The 20320-nt window shown below is 39.0% G+C and overlaps 1 protein-coding gene across 2 annotated transcripts in view; it reads left to right on the top strand.

Moving 5' to 3' along the window:
• The window catches only part of actn3b (actinin alpha 3b), a 33716-nt gene that overhangs the window by 11577 nt on the left and 1819 nt on the right, over nucleotides 1-20320 (top strand). Inside the window, exons 2-20 of one of the 2 annotated variants that reach the window (XM_034901133.1) lie at nucleotides 7483-7597; nucleotides 8281-8400; nucleotides 8898-8984; nucleotides 10266-10353; nucleotides 10602-10680; nucleotides 11436-11517; nucleotides 12057-12142; nucleotides 12407-12499; nucleotides 13125-13355; nucleotides 13834-13981; nucleotides 14291-14441; nucleotides 15333-15441; nucleotides 15611-15751; nucleotides 17168-17350; nucleotides 17975-18109; nucleotides 18412-18591; nucleotides 18696-18842; nucleotides 19725-19790; nucleotides 19969-20127. In XM_034901133.1, coding sequence (XP_034757024.1) covers nucleotides 7483-7597; nucleotides 8281-8400; nucleotides 8898-8984; nucleotides 10266-10353; nucleotides 10602-10680; nucleotides 11436-11517; nucleotides 12057-12142; nucleotides 12407-12499; nucleotides 13125-13355; nucleotides 13834-13981; nucleotides 14291-14441; nucleotides 15333-15441; nucleotides 15611-15751; nucleotides 17168-17350; nucleotides 17975-18109; nucleotides 18412-18591; nucleotides 18696-18842; nucleotides 19725-19790; nucleotides 19969-20127 — 2400 coding nt within the window. The remainder of the gene's footprint in view (nucleotides 1-7482; nucleotides 7598-8280; nucleotides 8401-8897; nucleotides 8985-10265; nucleotides 10354-10601; nucleotides 10681-11435; nucleotides 11518-12056; nucleotides 12143-12406; nucleotides 12500-13124; nucleotides 13356-13833; nucleotides 13982-14290; nucleotides 14442-15332; nucleotides 15442-15610; nucleotides 15752-17167; nucleotides 17351-17974; nucleotides 18110-18411; nucleotides 18592-18695; nucleotides 18843-19724; nucleotides 19791-19968; nucleotides 20128-20320) is intronic. The other variant, XM_034901134.1, reaches the window with a different exon arrangement.

Genomic DNA, 20320 nt, shown 5'->3' with positions numbered 1-20320 from the left:
TGCCAAAAGATTTTAAAAGTACCGACCCTGAGTTAGGTTTTTAATATGTACTGTATATATTTTATTTTGAATGTCTCTTGTACTCTTTGTGTCATTTTAGATGTCGACTTTTGAGGTGTATGGAAAATGACTAGTTTAACTGAGATGACAAGTGTTGAAGGGAGTGTTGTTTGTCTACTCAGAGATACGATTGCTGTTTGAATCTGTCACGAGCGTTCCAGTTGAAGACTTACAGAAGTGCTGACACAGTGTTGGTTTTCTGTGACACAGTTTTGATGTGAAGAAATCTAGATAAACGTTATATCAGCAGTTCTTGAAGGATTATTTTTTTGTAATGTGAAACGTTATTGGCATCCATGTAATATTGTTGACACCCTCTTTCTATGGAAGCCTCAGATGGATTGATGTTTGATTTTTTTTTATATATATAAACTGTATATGTTTGAGTTTTTACGGATGTGAGAAGCACAGTTCAGGAGCATAGCGCAGCAGTGGAGCAGTTTTACTATCAGCCTGACAGATGGGCCAATTAAGCTCATTTCCTCCACTTTATCTGCTGACAGATGAACAGAACTTGTTACATCTCTTACACGGTCTGTTCGCTTTGTTCAGGCCATAGCGTCCTACTGAGACTTTGAGCGGTCAATGATAACGGCAAGTTTCTTATCAGCAACAATGAAAATGATACTAAAATAGTGGGATTATTTGCAGCATTTTAAATGAGTTTGAAAAGAACAAAATATATTTACATACATATGTTTGTCTTCTAGTGTCTGTCAAGGGTTGTCTTAATTCTTTAAGACCTTTAAGTTACTTTTTATAGTATGAACTCTTGTTAACCTGATAACCTTTATTTGTATAGCACTTTTTAAAGATATAAATTGCTTTATTCCTAAAAGAACCAGTAACATGAAACATTAAAAAGAGTGTCTATCTATTTGATATAATTGTCCCTTACTGCTTATAAAATCCAAATAACTGAGATGAGAAGGCATAACAGTACAGGGGAGCTAATGCCCTTTGAGTTTTTAATAACTACTGACCTGTGGTCTGTTGACATTGGGTGCTGCAGTTTTTCTCATTGTGGGGGAAGGGTGAACATTTCCCTCACTGTGCACACACATTACTGTCAGACGGACAGGTGGGCTCAAGTATTGGTGGTCAAAACCGTGGAATTATTATTAAAATGTGGCTTCAGGGTTTGGCTTAAAGTTGAAACTGAGATTTTTTAGGTCTGGGACATTTTTGTGTATAGTATGTAGGTATGGGTACTTCTTTAGATTCCAGCTCCACCTATGTTCAATTGTAACAACTGAGAGATGACATCTAGTACATTTATATAGACTTGTTTTTTATTATCATTATTACAATTTATAGATCTTACTTTAAAAGATTTTTCTGTGTATACCTGGTCAGTTAAAGTGCATGTGTCCTTGTGCATCACAAACATAGTGACCTCATAAACCAAAGAACACAGTGTTTTTATGTGCTGCTATTATTGTGTACACTGTGAGTGAATGTGAGTGGGCTCTAATTTGTTTGTGGCATGCATGAAGTGAACGTGTGTGCATGATAGTCCAGGACATGGCTTCTAAACAGGTGTGTGACAAAGGTAGCTGTAGTGGACTGGTGTGAATGGAGTCAACCTTGTAGGCCGACTATTTTTATACCCGCAGTGAGACATAATGACATCTGTTATATTGAGATTAGACACTACAAATCGGCCGCATGTTAATTTAAACTCTCTCAGATATACACTACTCTGGTCAGCATAGTGACACATTGCATTAATATCAGATTTTCTGCCGCCTTTTGCTCTGAAAATTTTGTTTTCTTCTAATATTTTTCTTCTTTCTGAAGCACTTTCTAAGAATTACATACATATACGATGTGTTATTGTTACATTTTATTCATAAAACATGCATTTAGATTGTTAAATTAAATAAGTGTAAAGCACGTCCGTTGCATTCATGTCTTTGTCTGCCAATTGAATCAGCTCCACACATCTCTCTCTGTATTTCTCTGTATAGCTATGTTCAGAAGATTGTGTTGCCCGGTGACTTTCACGCGCAGAAACTCCAGTGAAGATTTTTACCTCTTCTGAAGAGTCCATCATGTTTTTTTAATACTCCGTGTCCTCTTTGGCTACTAGCAACTGCATGAAGGAGGGGTGGGTAGTACCTACCTCAAGTGCTACGTCAGGACATTTATTTAAAATAACTGGACTTAAAAGGAGGAGGTTATGGTTTAAGGTTTATTCCATCATGGGCTCATAAGATGATTCTCTTAACTCGGATGATATAGGCTTCATAAAACTAATGACAATAGATTTCTTATAGTGCATTTGTGCCCAAAGTGCTTCAGATTGAGTCCTTTTTAAAAGCACAGTTTTCTGATTATTTTCTGCAACATAGGCTTACATTTTCACTAAGAACAGTTACAGTTAACTAGAACAGTTAACTACAGTAGCTTTTTGTCAGAAGTAAAAAATGCACCTAATGTTAAAGCACTTGAGCAGAAAACTATAGAGAGATATTTGGGAACTGTAGATGGACATGTGCAGGCAGTGTTCTCGGTAAGCCAAATCAGTATGCAAGCTTTCACTACAAACACTACACCAGCATATTTCGCTAATTAGACCGCCCATCCCTGATTGGAAGGTGCTAATTAGAGAAATCAGATACTGAAGAGTTATGTTAGTAAATATGCACACTCCTCTGTGGCAAAAGACTGGACACCAGTGAGAGAGAATTGCAAAGAGGTTAGTTGTAAATTAGGACCGTCCTGCAGGTTTATGTAATTATCCACCTATTTAGCAGACGTGTAAAGTCTGATGTTTTGTAAGTCTCTGTAAGTGTAAAGAAGCACCTTGACACAACAGGAGTAACACTCACTCTGGACTAATCATCAGGTCAGACACAGCTGAAGTGTGTGTGTGTGTGTGTGTGTGTGTTAACAGTGTGTGTAGTTTGTTGGACTGGCACCACAGAGAGTGGGAGGTGCATTGGCTATTTTGTGTCTACAACTGTGGTGAGAGTATGGTCACAGGTGAGACAGCAGACACCTGACCAAGGAGCAGTGTAGTCTTATTGTCTTGATTTCAAATGAAAGACTATTTTAATGCAATGAATTCACACTCAAAGTAAAATTGTATTTCATATATATAAGCATATTATATAAAATGTTATTTACGCCACCAGTCCTGTTTTTCTTGTGGACTTGTGTTTTGCATCAATACCATCAATTCTCAAGATATCCAGATCATATTTCCTTGAATTCTTCTCAGAGTCTTCTCTGACTATGTATTTACAACATTTGGGTCTTCCATGTATATTCTTTTCCTATAATGAAAAAGTATCTTAAAATCAGATCACAAGGCAACATTTGCCCTTTGGAAAAACTACTTGGTTCAGAATACTACCTCCCACCTTAAGATATTAATTTATACTCTAACTAAACTCCATCAGGGCTTTACTTAGATAAAATATGAAGTGCAGATATTGAACAGTTCTGTTCCAAAGATGTATACTGCTCATGGCTTCCCCTCGGAGACAAGCAGTAGTAACTCCAGGCAGCGCTTCGGTTTTATCAGCTCTTTGATGGACAGCCGAGCTAGCTGACATTATTAGGATCTCTTAGGCCGTTCAGATGGGAAGAGGGATCTGTGTGTGTGGGAACGTGTGTGTGTGATCGTGTCAGCTGTATTGAGGGTCAGCAGCCCTGATTCCCCTTCGGTGGGAAGGGGGGGAAGAGTTATGACAGGCCTTCAGCTGGGCCACAGTGACCTCATTTTACAAGATGTTAAAAAGGCTGAAGCCGGGCCAGACCGACAGGTGTGGACTTACAAGAGGAGAGTGGAGAGAAAGGGGGGGGGGTGGGTGCCAGAATGGAGGGTGACTTCATGCCAGTGGACTGTGTAGACCACCACAGGCATTAAAACAAACCCAAGGGATGAGATAATAGCGCACTACACATAGAGGAATAGAAATAATAGCTTTAGCTATTCTATGTATGGCAGATCCCTTTTTTTTTTTTAATCCTGCGGTGCTCCATTACATTGGATTTAATGAATTCTGGATTATGTTTGTATCTCCAGCTTCATTAGGTTAAGTGAATCCTTGATTTCGATTACCGCCAGTTTAGTTTCTAACAGCTCTACTATCGATTATGGTGAGGTTTCACCTCTCTCATTTTAGCCAAACTTTCTTGAGTTATTATTTCAAACATCGTCATATTCTTCAATCCATTCCTTCCTCTTCTTCTATCTCTCCGTCTTGGACTCTTACAGTTCACCTCAGGAATCCTGCCTTCTCAGCTGTCCTGTGGTGTCCCATAGCAACCCGATTTAGCCTCCACCCCCCCCACTCTTTCACCCCCTTCACTTTTCAGTCTTTTCCCCTCTTGCCCCTCTTCTACCTAATTTAGCCCCCACCCACACCCTGCTGCCTGCTCCTTTGGCTCCCTACCTCCTACCTCCTTCCTCCTTCATACACCTTCTCGTCTCCTTTCCGGCTTGGCCTTGTAGCCTGTGTGCTGGATTAGGAGCCTGTCTAAATTTGGTCATGCATGGCAAAGGAGACTTAACACCTGCTGGGACCCCGGCTGGTTGGACGGGCGGCCCCCTTTCCTCTCCAGACCCTTACATCAAATTACACCAGGGCCTGGGCATTCCTGTCACTACTCTCTCTTCTACACTTCGTTGCCTCTCTTTCTTTCTGCTTCTACCAGTGTCTTTCTCTGCCGGTCAAATTCTGAAATTCCGATTGAATCAAATAAGGTTTTACAGGCGGGACAATGTCTTTTTCTGGCCAAATGCTGTGCAAATTTTGAGAAGTTTGTGGAAGAAAATACAACTCAGCATGTTTCCGTCTGCCCTTGTCAGAAGTAAAACAGTAATTAGATTAAAATTCTAAAGTAAAAGTAACAATACTACAATATAAAGATACTTTCTTATAAGTACATGGCCTGCATTCACAAATGACATTAGCTAAATGTACTTTAGTATTTAAAGCTTCTTTTTATATATCATTGGATTATTTATACATCTACAGTATATGTTGCATTTACATGTAAGAACCATTTTAATATCATGGCTGGTTAAAGTGGAGTTAATTTGTACTAGTTTATATTTATTTAGGTAGTTAAATTTATAAGACTATTTTATAAAATGATCATATATATATATATATATATATCTATCTGTCAAGTATATATGAAATTATCTGCTAAGTTACTACATGTGGCAAATAAATGTAGTGGCAAAAGTACAATATTTCCCATAAAGCATAACATGGAAATACTCAAGCAAAGTACAAGTTCCTCAAAATTGTATTAATTTTACTCCACCACTAGCCACTGCTCAGCACATGTTAAAAACAAAGAGGTTGAGTCAGGTTTGAAATAATCAGACCGCCTGTAGCTCTTCTATAATGGTAAATGTACACATTCGAAATTCAAAAAAGCTCAAGTTGATCTCTTCAATTTGCTTACTTTTCCAACTAAACCCAAAATGTTCTGTTTATTATTACATAAGACAAAGAAAATCAGCAGAATTAAGATCTAATTGCTCAGCGCTGTGCATGTAGAGATGTGTAGTGCACTTTCTCTTTCACTCGGTCTCTACTTTCTCTCACTTAGTCACTAGTATGTTTTCTTCTCTGTGTCAAAAACACCACTTTCTCATCCTTCCCTCTCTCCGTCTCTTCCCATTTTGTCTTTGGTGCTTTGCTTTTCTGTCCACCCATCTACAGTCAAATTCAAGTGCTAGCAATAGGCACACACCGATAAAACCAAACACCCACATACTGTACAAGGGCATACGCATTTTGATTCCTAGAGTGATAAATGTTCTCTACTGTAATGAAAAATGTATGCTCTCACCTACTGAGCGCACATTGTTTTTCAATTCTAATTTATACATCTCTCTCTCTCTGTCTCTCTCTCCTCACCCAGCCCACACTATCATCGGTAGTTAGTTATTCAGCTCATGTACTTATTCTGCTTCTACACCCACACATCCTCAAAACCCTGGCAAAGTTTGGGCTCTACAGTCGCAGCCCTTGCACGCACTCACACTCTTGACTGTGAACAAACACATCCAATATTCACATTTGAAGCTGAACGCCATGAAAGCCTCTCAAAAAACCATTCAGAGATTGATTGAATGGCCTGCTGGAACCAATTGAATTGTCCCTGACGTAAAAGACAGACGCCATTAGGCAATTTTCCAGACAGACCAAAAGAAAGCACTCAGCGGCTGAGAGCCATTTACATCACCGTCTACTTTCCGCCCATTACGCACAACGACATCACCTAATGAACAGTTTGGTTTCTAAAATGAGAGATCTGACTTTTGAAAGACACAGCACCTACTTTAAAAAAAAAAAGGCTCGACACAACACTTAATTAGGACAAAAAATAAGCCTTCATAGCAATAACTTCCTGGCTTAGAGTTATTACACTGACAGAGTCGTCATGCCACGCTAGAATGACGAACTCCAGCATAGATTGCAAATAGTTGGTGATAGCATCAATCCAATGTTTTTATAAGTTCACTTAAAGTCTACTGTAACTTGTGTTGTAAATGGTCACAAATGGCAAAATGTGACGCAGCAGAATAAGTCTTCAAGAATAAAACATGCAAAATAAATGCTGGATTAATGATCCTCTGTAGCTTAACACCTGCTGCATAAACAGGCCGAGTACTGAGTTATGCCCGACCAGTCTGATGTGTGCAGAGGTGTGTGTGGTCACTGGCACATGATTTAATGAAGATAAACACTGTGGATGACATGACACCTCTCTCAAATCTAGGCTGCAGATTAACATATTTGTTGATTAATTTAATAAACTGAATGAGAAGCTTTGAATACAGAAAAAAGCAGCTGTGGACAACAGATACTGTAAGAATCACTCATTATTATTAAGAGCTCAATAGAGGCCCTTTTACTGGCGTTTGGCAAATTAAAAGATTGTTTTATGTTGTTACCAAAAAAATAAAATCCAATATGTATATTGTAAACAAAATACATTTTCATAGACTTTTTGACAGTCAATTTCTCCATTAACCTGTTGTAACCTTGTAAAACTAAAGACATAACTTCATTTGTAATTTTACAGAGTTTTCTATTCTTTTAACAATTGCCAAAGGCATTGAATAATTTTCCAAAAAGACAATAAACAGACTAAATCACAGTACAAACCAAAAGTCAGTTTCAGCCTTGTCTTTCACCGTCACCAGCCGCAGTGATAACAATAACACAAATTGAAGTGGACAGTTCAGGCCTGGCTAAGCTGTTTTGATGCTGCCCTCATGAAAACATCAAGCTGTGTGGGTTTGGGTGTGTGTGTGTGTGTGTGTGTGTGTGTGTGTGTGTGTGTGGGTGTGGGGCAGGTATAGTCATAGTGGTTGCTGTCAGTGTCTGTATTTGTCATGGAGTTGGATAGATGACAGTGTAACCCTCTCTATCGTCTCTCTCTCAGACCTTCACAGCTTGGTGTAACTCCCACTTGAGGAAGGCCGGGACACAGATTGAGAACATTGAGGAGGATTTCAGAAATGGCCTCAAACTCATGCTGCTGCTGGAGGTCATATCAGGTGGATCTCATCCACACACACACACACACACACACACAGACGGACAGTCGCACACACTCGCACACTTGCTGTGTTTTGCCATCTGTTTAAACAATCATTTTAGATTAAAAAACTGATACATATCATGATCTCTTATATGCTTAAGACTGAGAGTGTCCTTAATCCTTCATGGATTTATCATTTTAGCCATACTTCTTCTTAGTTATTGTAACATCTTCACTCGTTAGCGAAGTTTCAGAGACACAGGAACGGGGGGACAGTTATAAAAACACAGGTGATTGTGATTCTTAGTGCAAACCCTATTTGGTGGTGTATGTAAATTAAGGAAGCCAGTTTGCGGATTCAACCATTCCTATGGATGATATAATAAACAGCATTAATATTGGTTTTTGAAAAGATGTTTTCTGGGAGCGGGATAATGAAATAATATACTCTGGATGAATAGTTAAGTTAATCTTAACTATTACCTAACCCTAACCCTATTAGCTGTTTGGCCTATAAAATGTCATTACCATTTTTAGTGATGACATACAAACAATGTAATCCTTTTTATAGAGCTTAACAGTGTGAGACAAAATTAATGAAGACAAACATTCACATTAAACAAATGATGGTCGTACAGGTGTAATGGACATAATCCAACTTCTAAAACTGTAGTAAATAATTTTTTCCTTGTCTCTCAGGTGAGAGGCTGCCCAAACCTGACAAAGGCAAAATGCGTTTCCACAAGATCGCCAACGTGAATAAAGCTCTGGACTTCATCTGCAGCAAGGGAGTCAAGCTGGTGTCTATTGGTGCTGAGGGTGAGAGTCCTGCTTTGACTAACAATATGTTCCCATTTATTATTTTTCTCTCTCTCCCAGCTATTTTCTTTTTCCTTCTTTTGATAATGTACCAAGGTCACACCGTATTTGCATTTCTAGGATTTATTTTTTGAGCACCAGATGGCTGGTGAAGTTCACAGAATCATGAAAATTCAGATAAAATGAGGCAGTGACAGAAAAGTTAACTCCAGGTCACTCAAGTGAAAATTGTCCTTAATACACGTGTTTTAATTTGATCTAAAATAAATACATTTTTCACACACATACAGCATCTCAAGCTATACTGGATCAAATCATAGCACTTTTTCTGCCATTTTGGAAAATTTTGTTAGATATTTCAAATGATTCAAAAACTGTAGTGGTATTAATGTAATCTTATAAAACATTTATTTGAACAATAGCAGACACAACTTCTCAGCTTATAATCTTTTATATTTTGTTTATTGCTATGAATAATAATGCGTGTGTTTTTACAGAAATTGTTGACGGTAATGGGAAGATGACCCTTGGAATGATCTGGACCATCATCCTGCGCTTCGCCATCCAGGATATCTCTGTTGAAGGTATGTTTCTATGTTTATGTGTCCATTGTGTTTACATGAACTAACATTTACTTTTATAATAAGAATATTAATTAAACAACCTAAAGTAACATGTTTTTATGTGTTAAAGGTCTTTATCGGTTAAAGGAAAATGTTTTCATTTTGGGTTTTGTATGAATTAAGCAAACAAGATTTAACGTGTTGATTAGTGAACTTCAGAAGTACTGCAAGATGGATTTTGTTACTTCGGACAGATCTCGGCGAGCCGTTTTCCCCGTTTCCAGTCTTTATGCTAAGTCATTGGTTGAACAGTCGCTGCTGTTACTGGTTGTATGTTTTTTTTCCACTGAAGAATTGATCAGATCTCTGTGATATTTGTCCCACCCAATCTCTGTGTGATTGGACGGTTTGGTAAAAAGTGACAGTGATGACTAGTGTTTCACCAAAATTTGGTTGTCGTGCTGCTGCCATTTGTAGCAAAGAATTAAAAAAACAAGTGCTGGCCTCGGGGAAAAACACTGGTGGACTAATAACGCTACCAGGTAGAATGCGGTTATTATTTTCACCACCGACAAATCGACGCTTGAAGAGTAGGCACATTTCAGTTGACCACAGTTCTCTTTGGTTGACTGCAGCCCTAAAGAACATATTCCAGTTGTACACCCTTTGCTTATTTACATGTAGAAATTCACACATCAGTCACACGTGTGAAGCTCTGCATCCTCTCAGATTTACTCAGATGTACTGTATATTTACTGCCCTGTGTGATTTGTTGCATACTTGTGTGCAGTAAATCAGATTCTCTGTAACAAATTTCCCTGAACCTCATCTGGACCTCATGTCCTTTTAATCAACCTTTATGTTGTCAGTCAGGTCAGCTCAGAATAAATTTGTGTTAATAAACCTTGTTCCCCCTCTCCTTTCTCACACTCTATTTTTTTGGCTTCTGCTCCTCAATATCTTCTGATGATGTCATGAATGCTTAACTTCCTTTGCCATCAACTTCCTTCTCACCTCTCATAACGCCTCTTTCTCCACTAGTGCATGAAGCGACTGCACTAGCTTGACTTTTAATGTTAAGTTTGATTACCGTCAACAAAGACAATCGTAGACAAATTTATTAGCTACAGACAAAATTATCCTCATCATGTAGATTTCTTTGTGTGATTTATTCACATTTCACCATCCACCTCTCCAAAGATTTCCTGTATTTTTCCCCTTCTTTTGATGATAAAGCGTGAATAAATTTTTCTCTCATCTGTGCTGCAATGCTCATCAGTTTCCTCTCTTGACTTTTTCCAGAAACCTCTGCCAAGGAGGGTCTGCTGCTGTGGTGCCAGAGGAAGACTGCCCCCTACAGGAATGTCAACGTGCAGAACTTCCACATCAGGTGGGTCTACAACGCCGTACTATGGCATTAACGGGGAACTGCAACCATCTCTGTTGTTTTTCTTATTTAATGTTTTACCGTGTATTTTATTCTTTGTGTTGTAATACCGTCCTCCCTACACCCATCCTTAACTTGTTTTGCTACCTATTTCCTTTTCAACCCTCTTTTGTCTCATGAATCTGCTCTGAAACTTCCTTTACTCTTTTCCCACTTTTCATTCATGTGGTCCTCCTCTTCTTGTGGCTCAGTTGGAAGGACGGCCTGGCTCTGTGTGCCCTCATCCACAGACACAGACCTGACCTCATTGACTACTCTAAACTGAGAAAGGTGACCTGTCTTTCCTCTCTTCTTCTGCTTTCTTCATCTTCTGATTTGCTTTATTTTTTACATTTGTACTGAATTGAGATGACTGACACTCGTCGTCTTCAATCTGCTCGTTGATCTTTTATTTCAGTACTTAGTTTCTTTTCATATCAAAAGACATCCTATGAAAATGCTCAGCACTAGAAGAGTTTGTCTGCAAGATATGCAGTCTTACATGTGATAACTCAGTGTCAACATAGTGTTACATTGACAAGTCTTTTGTAGGTTTGATACAAAAGATTTGTTATCCGACATGTCCAAATTCCCAGCGTCGTAGATTAATATTTGAAATACTAATAAGTCATGTACCTGTGTATTGTTGGACCAGTGTGGGATTTTAAAAGAAGATGTCAATACCAATGTGTTTGGATTATAGCTGTCTGATATTTTGTACTGAAAATGTTAATGCAATTTAACCATTTACAAAAATGAAAAAAAGTAGTTGGTTTCCTTCATAGATTTCATTTTACTGTGGTCAATTAGCAAAGCGTACACATTGCCCTTCCAAAAATGTAGTGACAGGTTTTAAAAACAACAGAAGGAAACAAAAATGAGATCCACACACTTGTTTACTTCCCAAAGACTACTGAAAACTCACTGATTCAAACATTGCGTAGGAAATAATTTACTTCGTCTCAGTGGGGATCATGATTCTTGTCTAATTGGTAGTGCAGTGCTGTCCTATGTGTGTGGTTCTGACATGTATTGTCTGCCTGTAGGATGACCCTATTGGTAACCTGAACACTGCTTTCGAGGTGGCTGAGAAGTTCCTGGACATCCCCAAAATGCTTGACGCTGAAGGTGAGGCTGAGAAACTGTAAAAACTAAATCCTGAAACAACAATCAGAATGCAAAAACTCTACAAAAACTTGTCTGTTAATGCTGTGACACTGATAACCTCCACTGCAGCAAAGTACAGCACTTTAGCAGATGGTACAAGGACAAGAGGTCATTCTTACTTAAAATTCACCCATCAGCATACAAAATTGCATAAATCATTTTAAAAGCACCTTTTGAATTACTGATTAGTCTGACCTCAGAATTTCTGCTAGCACCATGGCTAAAATGGCTCGTACATACAGTGACAACAGTTAATCACGATGTTCTTTAATTTATTCAAGCATTCATTTTGTGTCACTTTATTTTTCAATAAAGAAAATCACATTTAAAGTAAAAAAAGATATGCATATTTGGTTTTAAACTTAGTTTTAAAAATTACTAAATATTACAGTGACAAAATAAATAACAGAATAATAATTGGACTTTGTGTGCTTTTTCCTCATTAGAGATGTCAAAAGATGTTTATAATGTTTGAATATGATAATTCTTTCCACCCTCAGATATTGTAAACACACCCAAACCTGATGAGAAGGCCATCATGACCTACGTGTCCTGCTTCTACCACGCCTTTGCTGGTGCTGAGCAGGTCTGATTATATTTAATTTTTATGTAGTAGTAATATATATTCAATAGTTTAACATTTAGAAAGGCTCTTTAGATCTGGTTGCTCTGTTTATCGCAGTGGAAATGTTTTAAATTCTAACTGATAAGAGCAGATTATACATAAAACACCATCAACACGATGTAACAGCAATCCTAAGGAATACATGTGAGAGATGAACTTATCTAGGTTGTGAAATGTTGTGTATGGAAATGAATATTAAATATTGGTACTCTCATCCTCCCTCAGGCTGAGACAGCTGCCAACCGTATCTGCAAGGTGCTGGCCGTCAACCAGGAGAATGAGAAATTGATGGAGGAGTACGAGAAGCTGGCCAGTGAGGTGAGAAACTACTTCAACCAATTACTCCCACTCTCTGTCTGTCCTGCACATCCTCCTCTGCCACAACACTTTCATGTTTCACGAGCTGTTTCGGACCCTTGTCATTTACATTATTCAGATTTGTGGACACTGTGGGTGCACACACATACAGTATATGTATGTGTATGTATCTATATTTAAAGATGTAAAGATATATATATATATATATATATATATATATATATATATATATATAGATATATATATAGATATATATCTATATATATATATATATATATATAGATATATAGAGAGAGATAGAGATGATACAGAGCAAGAGGGATACTCTTTGAGTAATGGTTAAAAAACGCAGAGACATGGCTACGATTTTTCAATCCAAAGTAAACCGCAACTTGGCATTTATAGTGCTCCTACATATGAAATGAGCTACCTGACACATGAATGAACCCATATCCAAACATTTTTTACTAAAGACGTACACATGCAGTGTTCTTCCTAGTATTTAGACATAGTGATTTGTATATGGAATATATATAAGCTATTATAAATAGTACAGGCGAGAGTAAACCAAACACTTACATAATATACTTATAGAATAATCCTAACATTTCCCTTCCTTCTGTAGCTGCTGGAGTGGATCCGCCGCACCATCCCCTGGCTGGAGAACCGCGTGGCAGAGCAGACCATGCGTGCCATGCAGCAGAAGCTGGAGGATTTCCGTGACTACCGCCGCATCCACAAGCCGCCCCGTGTGCAGGAAAAATGCCAGCTAGAGATCAACTTCAACACCCTGCAGACCAAGCTGAGGCTTAGCAACAGGCCCGCCTTCATGCCCTCTGAGGGCAAGATGGTTTCGGTGAGCGTGACAGATTTTTAGCTTAATGTATTTCAGATTTCAGTTGGATTACTACTTCCTGGGGTTTTCGATCCCGTAAAGCTGGTAAAATCTTTCAAACTCCCCGCTTTGTGATCCAACAAAAATAAGATTGTTCTCTTAACTACAGATACAAAGGCCTCTCCCAACAATTGCAATTTAAAATAAAAAAATAGAAAAAAGGTGAAAAAAGATGGGAGAAAATGCTCGACAAAGAAAGGAGAACTTGAAGAGCAAGAAGATAGCTCACATTTAAGTCAAATAGAAGCTGCAATTCATTTGCAAATAATAGATTACTCATTTCTAATATCTCCAACATTTACATAGGAGGGTTTTCAAGGCATACATTTCTTTATTCAGATTCTGAGCACACAGTTTCCTTAAACTTCAAGTGTCAATAGAAGATTTAGAAAACCTTGTTTGCAACATACAGCAATGATAACACCTGTGTCTCCTCCAGGATATTGCCAATGCCTGGAAGGGTCTGGAGGGTGTGGAGAAGGGCTACGAGGAGTGGCTGCTGACCGAGATCCGCCGCCTGGAGAGACTCGATCACCTGGCTGAGAAGTTCAAGCAGAAGTGCTCTATGCATGAGTCCTGGACTGGAGGTAGGGACAGCAGAAACACCTCTAATGTCATTAAAAAATTCATAGGATAGTATGTCATACAAAAAGTGAGATAGAAAAGATCCTTTGTGTTCTATTTGCATTTTTCCTGTGTGACCCTCAATTGTATGCTGGCTATGAAAACTACATAATTTATTGGCATAATAATAATGCTACAGTGAGTCAAAGAAAAATGCTAACTGCAGTGGTGTGAAGACAAAAGGATGGACTAAAGAGAGAGCTGTAAGAATGAAAAGCTTGTAGTCTGTGAAGATCAGGTAGTAATATGCAGATCAACTAACTTTCTTTCAGGTAAGGAGGAACTGCTGTCCCAGAAGGACTATGAGTCAGCATCTTTGATGGAGATCAGAGCCCTGATGAGGAAGCATGAGGCGTTCGAGAGCGACCTTGCTGCTCACCAGGACAGAGTGGAGCAGATTGCTGCTATCGCCCAGGAGCTTAAGTAAGAAGCCAAAACAGACAGAGGGAGGCTAAGAAGAAAGGGTGAAACAAACTAAATGTGCTGGGAAAATTGGAAAGAACCCTATGGAAAATTAGGGTGTAATAGAGGTGTGTTAGGGGCTTTCTAATTTTAAGGACATGGAGAAAAACTGAAAGAAACAGTGATAAGGAGATGATGGGGAGGGAATGAGTAATAATTGGAGAGATAATGTTAGATTGAGAGCAGGAAACTGTAACAGGAAGACGTAAAGGTTAATTGTCGTGATGGGAGAAATATGTTGAGAACTGACAAGAATGGGACTACAGTGAAGAACAAAAGTGGGAATGAGAGGAAAAAGCATGTTAATGAGATAAAAAGATGAAAGGATTGTTCATAGAAGAGCAGAAAGCTGTGATATTTCTATTTCCTTATTCCTCTCCACTCCTTTGGGCTTTTTCCCCAGATAATTTTGATATGGTCTCTTTGATGCTATATACAGTGTTCAGCACCATAATGCTGAATATGATATGCGTGCCACACATAATTTCCTCATTCATTACTTCTTATGCAGATATTATAAACTTAAAGTTCTCAGATGACCCCTAATATGCAGAATAGGATATTTGGGGGGAAATGTGTGTATAACTGTGGGGAATAGTTTTTCAGAGGGCCTATAAAGGTTGCCGGTGTTGTGCATCTTTGTTAAATGTTTTAATTTAATTCAAAAAACAGTACATTTTCCGAACTTCCACATATTCTATTCTTTTTAAATCTGTCTTGATGTTTTTAAAGTTATCTTCCAGCATGTCAAAGTTTTGATAATAAAAGTGCTGAGGTCACAATTTATATTTAGGACATTTTTCTGGTTATGAGGATTAATGCTGCTGTGTTTCACTCTGTCCTCTCCTCCAGTGAGCTGGACTACCATGATGCAGCTACAGTCAACGCTCGCTGCCAGGGCATCTGTGACCAGTGGGACAACCTAGGTACTCTCACCCAGAAGAGGAGGGACTCACTGGAGGTACACCCGGAAACATGAAAAACATTATGGTAGTCAATGGGTTCTTAATATAAAAAAACAACATATGAATAAATAAGTTATTTAGTTTTATCTCATTTTCATAACAAGTCAGTGCTTCTGAACACACCTTACGTTAAGACACGTGTCTTAACTTTGTGTGTGTATGTAGCGTGTGGAGAAGCTGTGGGAGACCATTGACCAACTGTACCTGGAGTTCGCCAAGAGGGCGGCACCCTTTAACAACTGGATGGACGGTGCCATGGAGGACCTGCAGGACATGTTCATTGTCCACAGCATTGAGGAGATCCAGGTACAGCCACCGTGTATATGCACGTTTGTCATCACAATCCACTTCAAACACAGATTTTATCCCGTGAGTAAGTGATAAAAAGTCATAGTATAGTACAGTATGTCAAATAAGGCATGGTATAGGAAAAAAAAAGTCAAAAATAGAGTATGTTGAAAAACGTCATAGTGTAGCATGTCTGTAAATGTGGTAACAGTATGAAAGTATTGTAAGTCAAAAAGTCATAGTATATCAAAAAATTTATGAAAAAATCATGGTATAGTATTTCGGAAAAAAAGTCATACTGGGGTTGGAACCTGGGGAAAGAGTCTGCAGTCCCTGCTTGCTGGTGTGTTTTGGAGTGGTGTTAACCACTGAGCCACTGTGATACCAATTAGAGAATGTTAAAAAAGCTATTAAATTGTCATTGCATGGTATGTCGAAAAAAGGTTAAAAAAAAGTCATAGTATAGTATGTCAAAAAATTGTCTGTTGTGATAAAAACGTTATAGTATTTAAAAAATAGTCATACTGGGAATTGAACCCAAGTCAGAGTCTCTATATCCGACTTGCTGGTGTTCTTTGGAGTGGTGCTAACCACTGACCAATTCTGACCAAATAGAGAATGTTGACAACAGTCATAGTATGTTGATGAAAGCAGTTAAAAAGTCACAGTATGGAATGTGGACAAAAAGTGATAGTCATAGTGTAGTATGTCACAAACTTCTATTTAATTTTAAATTCATTTTAGTTATAGTATCAAATTATGAGTTATCGCAAGACACTTCACAGATAGAGTAGGTCTAGACCACGCTCTATAATTTACAAAGACACAGTAATTCCCCCAACATTAGTGCAACAGTGGCAAGAAAAACTTCCTTTTAGGCAGAAACCTCAGACAGACCCGGGCTCTTGGTGGGCGGACATCTACCGGTGCTGATTGGGGTATGATGACCAGTGTCAATTATAACAATAAAGATAATGAAACTATGACAAGATACTAGTTGTAGCAGCTCACGGCGTAGCAGGGCGCTGAGCAGAACCATGACCGTAGCTGCAACTATGATTTAGGTGCCACCCTCGTCTAAGGAAAACGGCGAGTTGGCATTACTGGGACATGAATATACACAAATGAAAAGTCTTAATATAGCATGTAAAAAAAAATAAAATAATAGCATATTGAAAAAAATATACATAGTGTGTCGAAATAAGTCATTGTATAGTATGTTGAAAAAAGTGATAGGAGTAACTCCTGTTATGGGGAGTAATTCAGCTACATGTTAATGAACCTTTTTGGCAGACTTGTCTGTCCCTCCATTCAAAGGAAAGAAATATTATATGTTGTGAGTTTTTGGCCACCCTAAATAAATTCTATGGGGAAAAATACTTTTGAGACCTACATTTACAAGTCAGGTGTAACATTGATCTTCTCTCCTTTAAGAGTCTGATCACCGCTCACGACCAGTTCAAGGCCACTCTGCCCGAGGCCGACAAGGAGCGCATGGCCACCATGGGCATCCACAACGAGATCCTGAAGATCGCCCAGACCTACGGCATCAAGCTTTCCGGAATCAACCCTTACACCAACCTCTCCCCCCAGGACATCAGCACTAAGTGGGACACTGTGAGTAAAATCAAACACAACCAAGAATCACCATGTGGGAATGGAGGAGCATTAGAAATAATAAAAATGTATCATTATAGGCAACAGCATTTCTGATTTGTGTAAGTTGACCTTATGTTAACAGGAAATATCAACCTAACCGACACTCTGTGCTGCATTTGGTCATCTGGCTAATAATACGTACAGTGCATACATAGTGACAGGTCAGGAATAGTACAGTACATTTAGGTTAGAGCGACATTGAATACTGTAGGCTGCAAGCACTGTGTAAATCAAAAATAACTGCAGAACACAATCTGTCAGTGCACTCACAGTGTGACACATCTGACCATCTGTCCTGAAAAAATAGATTATGTTCCTGTGGGAATTATGAAATAACTAGTTGGTTAATCACTAAACAAGCTGGACTGGAGCAGCTGTTGACCGTAAATGAATTTGAATCTGTATGTAAAGAAGCAGCAGGAAGGCAGGCAGTACTATGCTGTTCGAAATGAAAGAACACTGCTCATCTTTTGGTATGTTGGTTACATGTTTCAAGCTGCCATTCACATCTAAATACATTGGACACATTTCTCTTGCTGTTCAGAAGTAGCTCTTGTGACTTGTGCATTTATCCACCTGCAGGTGAAGCACCTCGTTCCCCTCAGAGACCAAATGCTCCAGGAGGAGGTGGCCAGACAGCAGGCTAACGAGAGACTGAGGCGCCAGTTTGCTGCCCAGGCCAACATCATTGGACCCTGGATTCAAACCAAGATGGAGGTACACTGTTACTGAAACACTGCAGAGGTAGAAAAGGAAACTGAAGTTCAACTGGCGTAATGTGTAAAGATTTTCTGTAGTTGCCAATAAATGTATAATTATTTAGACAAGATTTAATCTGTAGATATCAATCATGATTGCTACTTTACATTTGGAGAAATAATTAACAGTACACAAACATAAGAGAAAGGGGGCTGCATGTACATATATACTTATATGTCCTGCTAACAAATATTTACAGCCTCTGTCTGTAGACTTGTCATTCAAACATTCTTATTCCCGCTCCCTGTTTACACCTGCAGGAGATCAGCCATGTGTCTGTGGACATTGCCGGCTCCCTGGAGGAACAAATGAACAGCCTGAAGCAGTACGAGCACAACATCATCAACTACAAATCCAACATGGACAAGCTGGAGGGAGACCACCAGCTCAGCCAGGAGTCCCTCATCTTTGACAACAAGCACACCAACTACACCATGGAGGTACAGTGGACATAACCGCAGCCATGACCATAGGATCACCTCCCACCGCTTTGTTTCTCTGCTTTAAAGCGTGTTTTCTCTACTCTATTCTTCAACCGCTGCAGCATGTGCGCGTGGGCTGGGAGCAGCTGCTCACCACCATCGCCAGAACTATCAACGAGGTGGAGAACCAGATCCTGACCCGCGACGCCAAGGGCATCAGCCAGGAACAGCTCAACGAGTTCAGAGCCTCCTTCAACCACTTTGACAGGGTGAGGCGTTCTTGGTGTAAATTGAGCTTATTCAGTAATGAGCTACGTAACCATGCATAATAAATAACACAAACTACAGGTTAGATCTTATATTTTTTAACATCAGAATCTGTTTGAAATTTATTACATAACTTGACCTAAAAGTTCCAATATTAAAAAAACAACGTTCAAGATCAAAGATTTCAGTTAAAGCTGCAGTTGATAACTTTAAAATAATAAAATATATATGCTCCAATTGTCACTATATAGTGACAGTATCTCTAGGTCTTTCTGGTGCTCCTAATAGCATAAGGAAAACAACCAATCAGGGCCAAGGAGTCTCTAACGCAGTGCCCATGACTGCTCGTGACCTGCGGTCAAACTTGCAAACATGAATAAAGATTCTGTTATGCCTATTTGGCGCCTCAAATGTTTCCAGAAACATATTTTAGTGCACTGTTTAGCTGTAAAACTAAGTTTTCTCTTGCCATCAAGTGCTTTGTTTTGGCTTGTCTGTTTTCAACATGGTGGCTCGGTCGTTTTACAGCTAAACAGTAAACTCAAAAGTTTCTGAAAGCATTTGAGGTGAAAAATAGACAATGCTGTGACAGAATCTTGATTCATGTTTAATCAGCACAGTTCACAAGCTCTAATTGACTGTGTTAGAGGACTTCTTGGCTCTGATTGGTTGTTTTCGTACAGGCGCAGTAGGAGGACAGGTTTGTCAAATGTGAAAAACATTTTTTTATTTCCAAAAGTCATCTACTGAACCTTTTAATGCTCGATATTCAAGCACAAGCATTATAACTATGATTGTAGGAGCGTCCTCAGGGATTTCATCATTTTTTAAATCTAAACTGTTTGTTCCAATAATTATAAACACAATTGTTTTTCCTTTTGCAGAAGAGAAACGGCATGATGGACCCAGACGACTTCCGTGCCTGCCTCATCTCCATGGGCTACGATCTGGTTAGTGCAACAGTACATCTTTCAGGACAAATTACTGTTGAATTGATTTTTTTTAAATACATTCAAAAAATGGTGTTCTCTACCTGTGTACAAATACTAGATTAAATGTAAAAGTAGCAAGAGATCAGAATGTTCTGTATTTCTGTACTGACTGATGCAACCCTTCTCTCTGGGACAGGGTGAGGTGGAGTTTGCTCGCATCATGACCCTGGTGGACCCCAACAACACGGGCGTGGTGACCTTCCAGGCCTTCATCGACTTCATGACCCGCGAGACCGCCGAGACCGACACTGCAGAACAAGTCATGGCCTCCTTCAAGATTCTGGCTTCAGACAAGGTAAGCAGACATAGACAGCATACTGTTAGTTTTACCACTAACATGAACAGTGGTTACAGTTTGACACAAGCTCATCATGTTTAGAGGTAAAAGTTTTTAACCTGTTCAAATATTTTATCTACCCAAGTAATCGCTAACATTTGGGAATACTGACATTGCTACAGCTAAGTCCAACTGAGCAATCTGACAGGTT

Source organism: Etheostoma cragini, chromosome 19 (genome assembly GCF_013103735.1).
Source record: "Etheostoma cragini isolate CJK2018 chromosome 19, CSU_Ecrag_1.0, whole genome shotgun sequence".
In the NCBI taxonomy this organism is placed as follows: domain Eukaryota; kingdom Metazoa; phylum Chordata; class Actinopteri; order Perciformes; family Percidae; genus Etheostoma; species Etheostoma cragini.
Note: the sequence above shows the minus strand (reverse complement) of the source record. Positions and strands in the feature narration are given on the sequence as shown.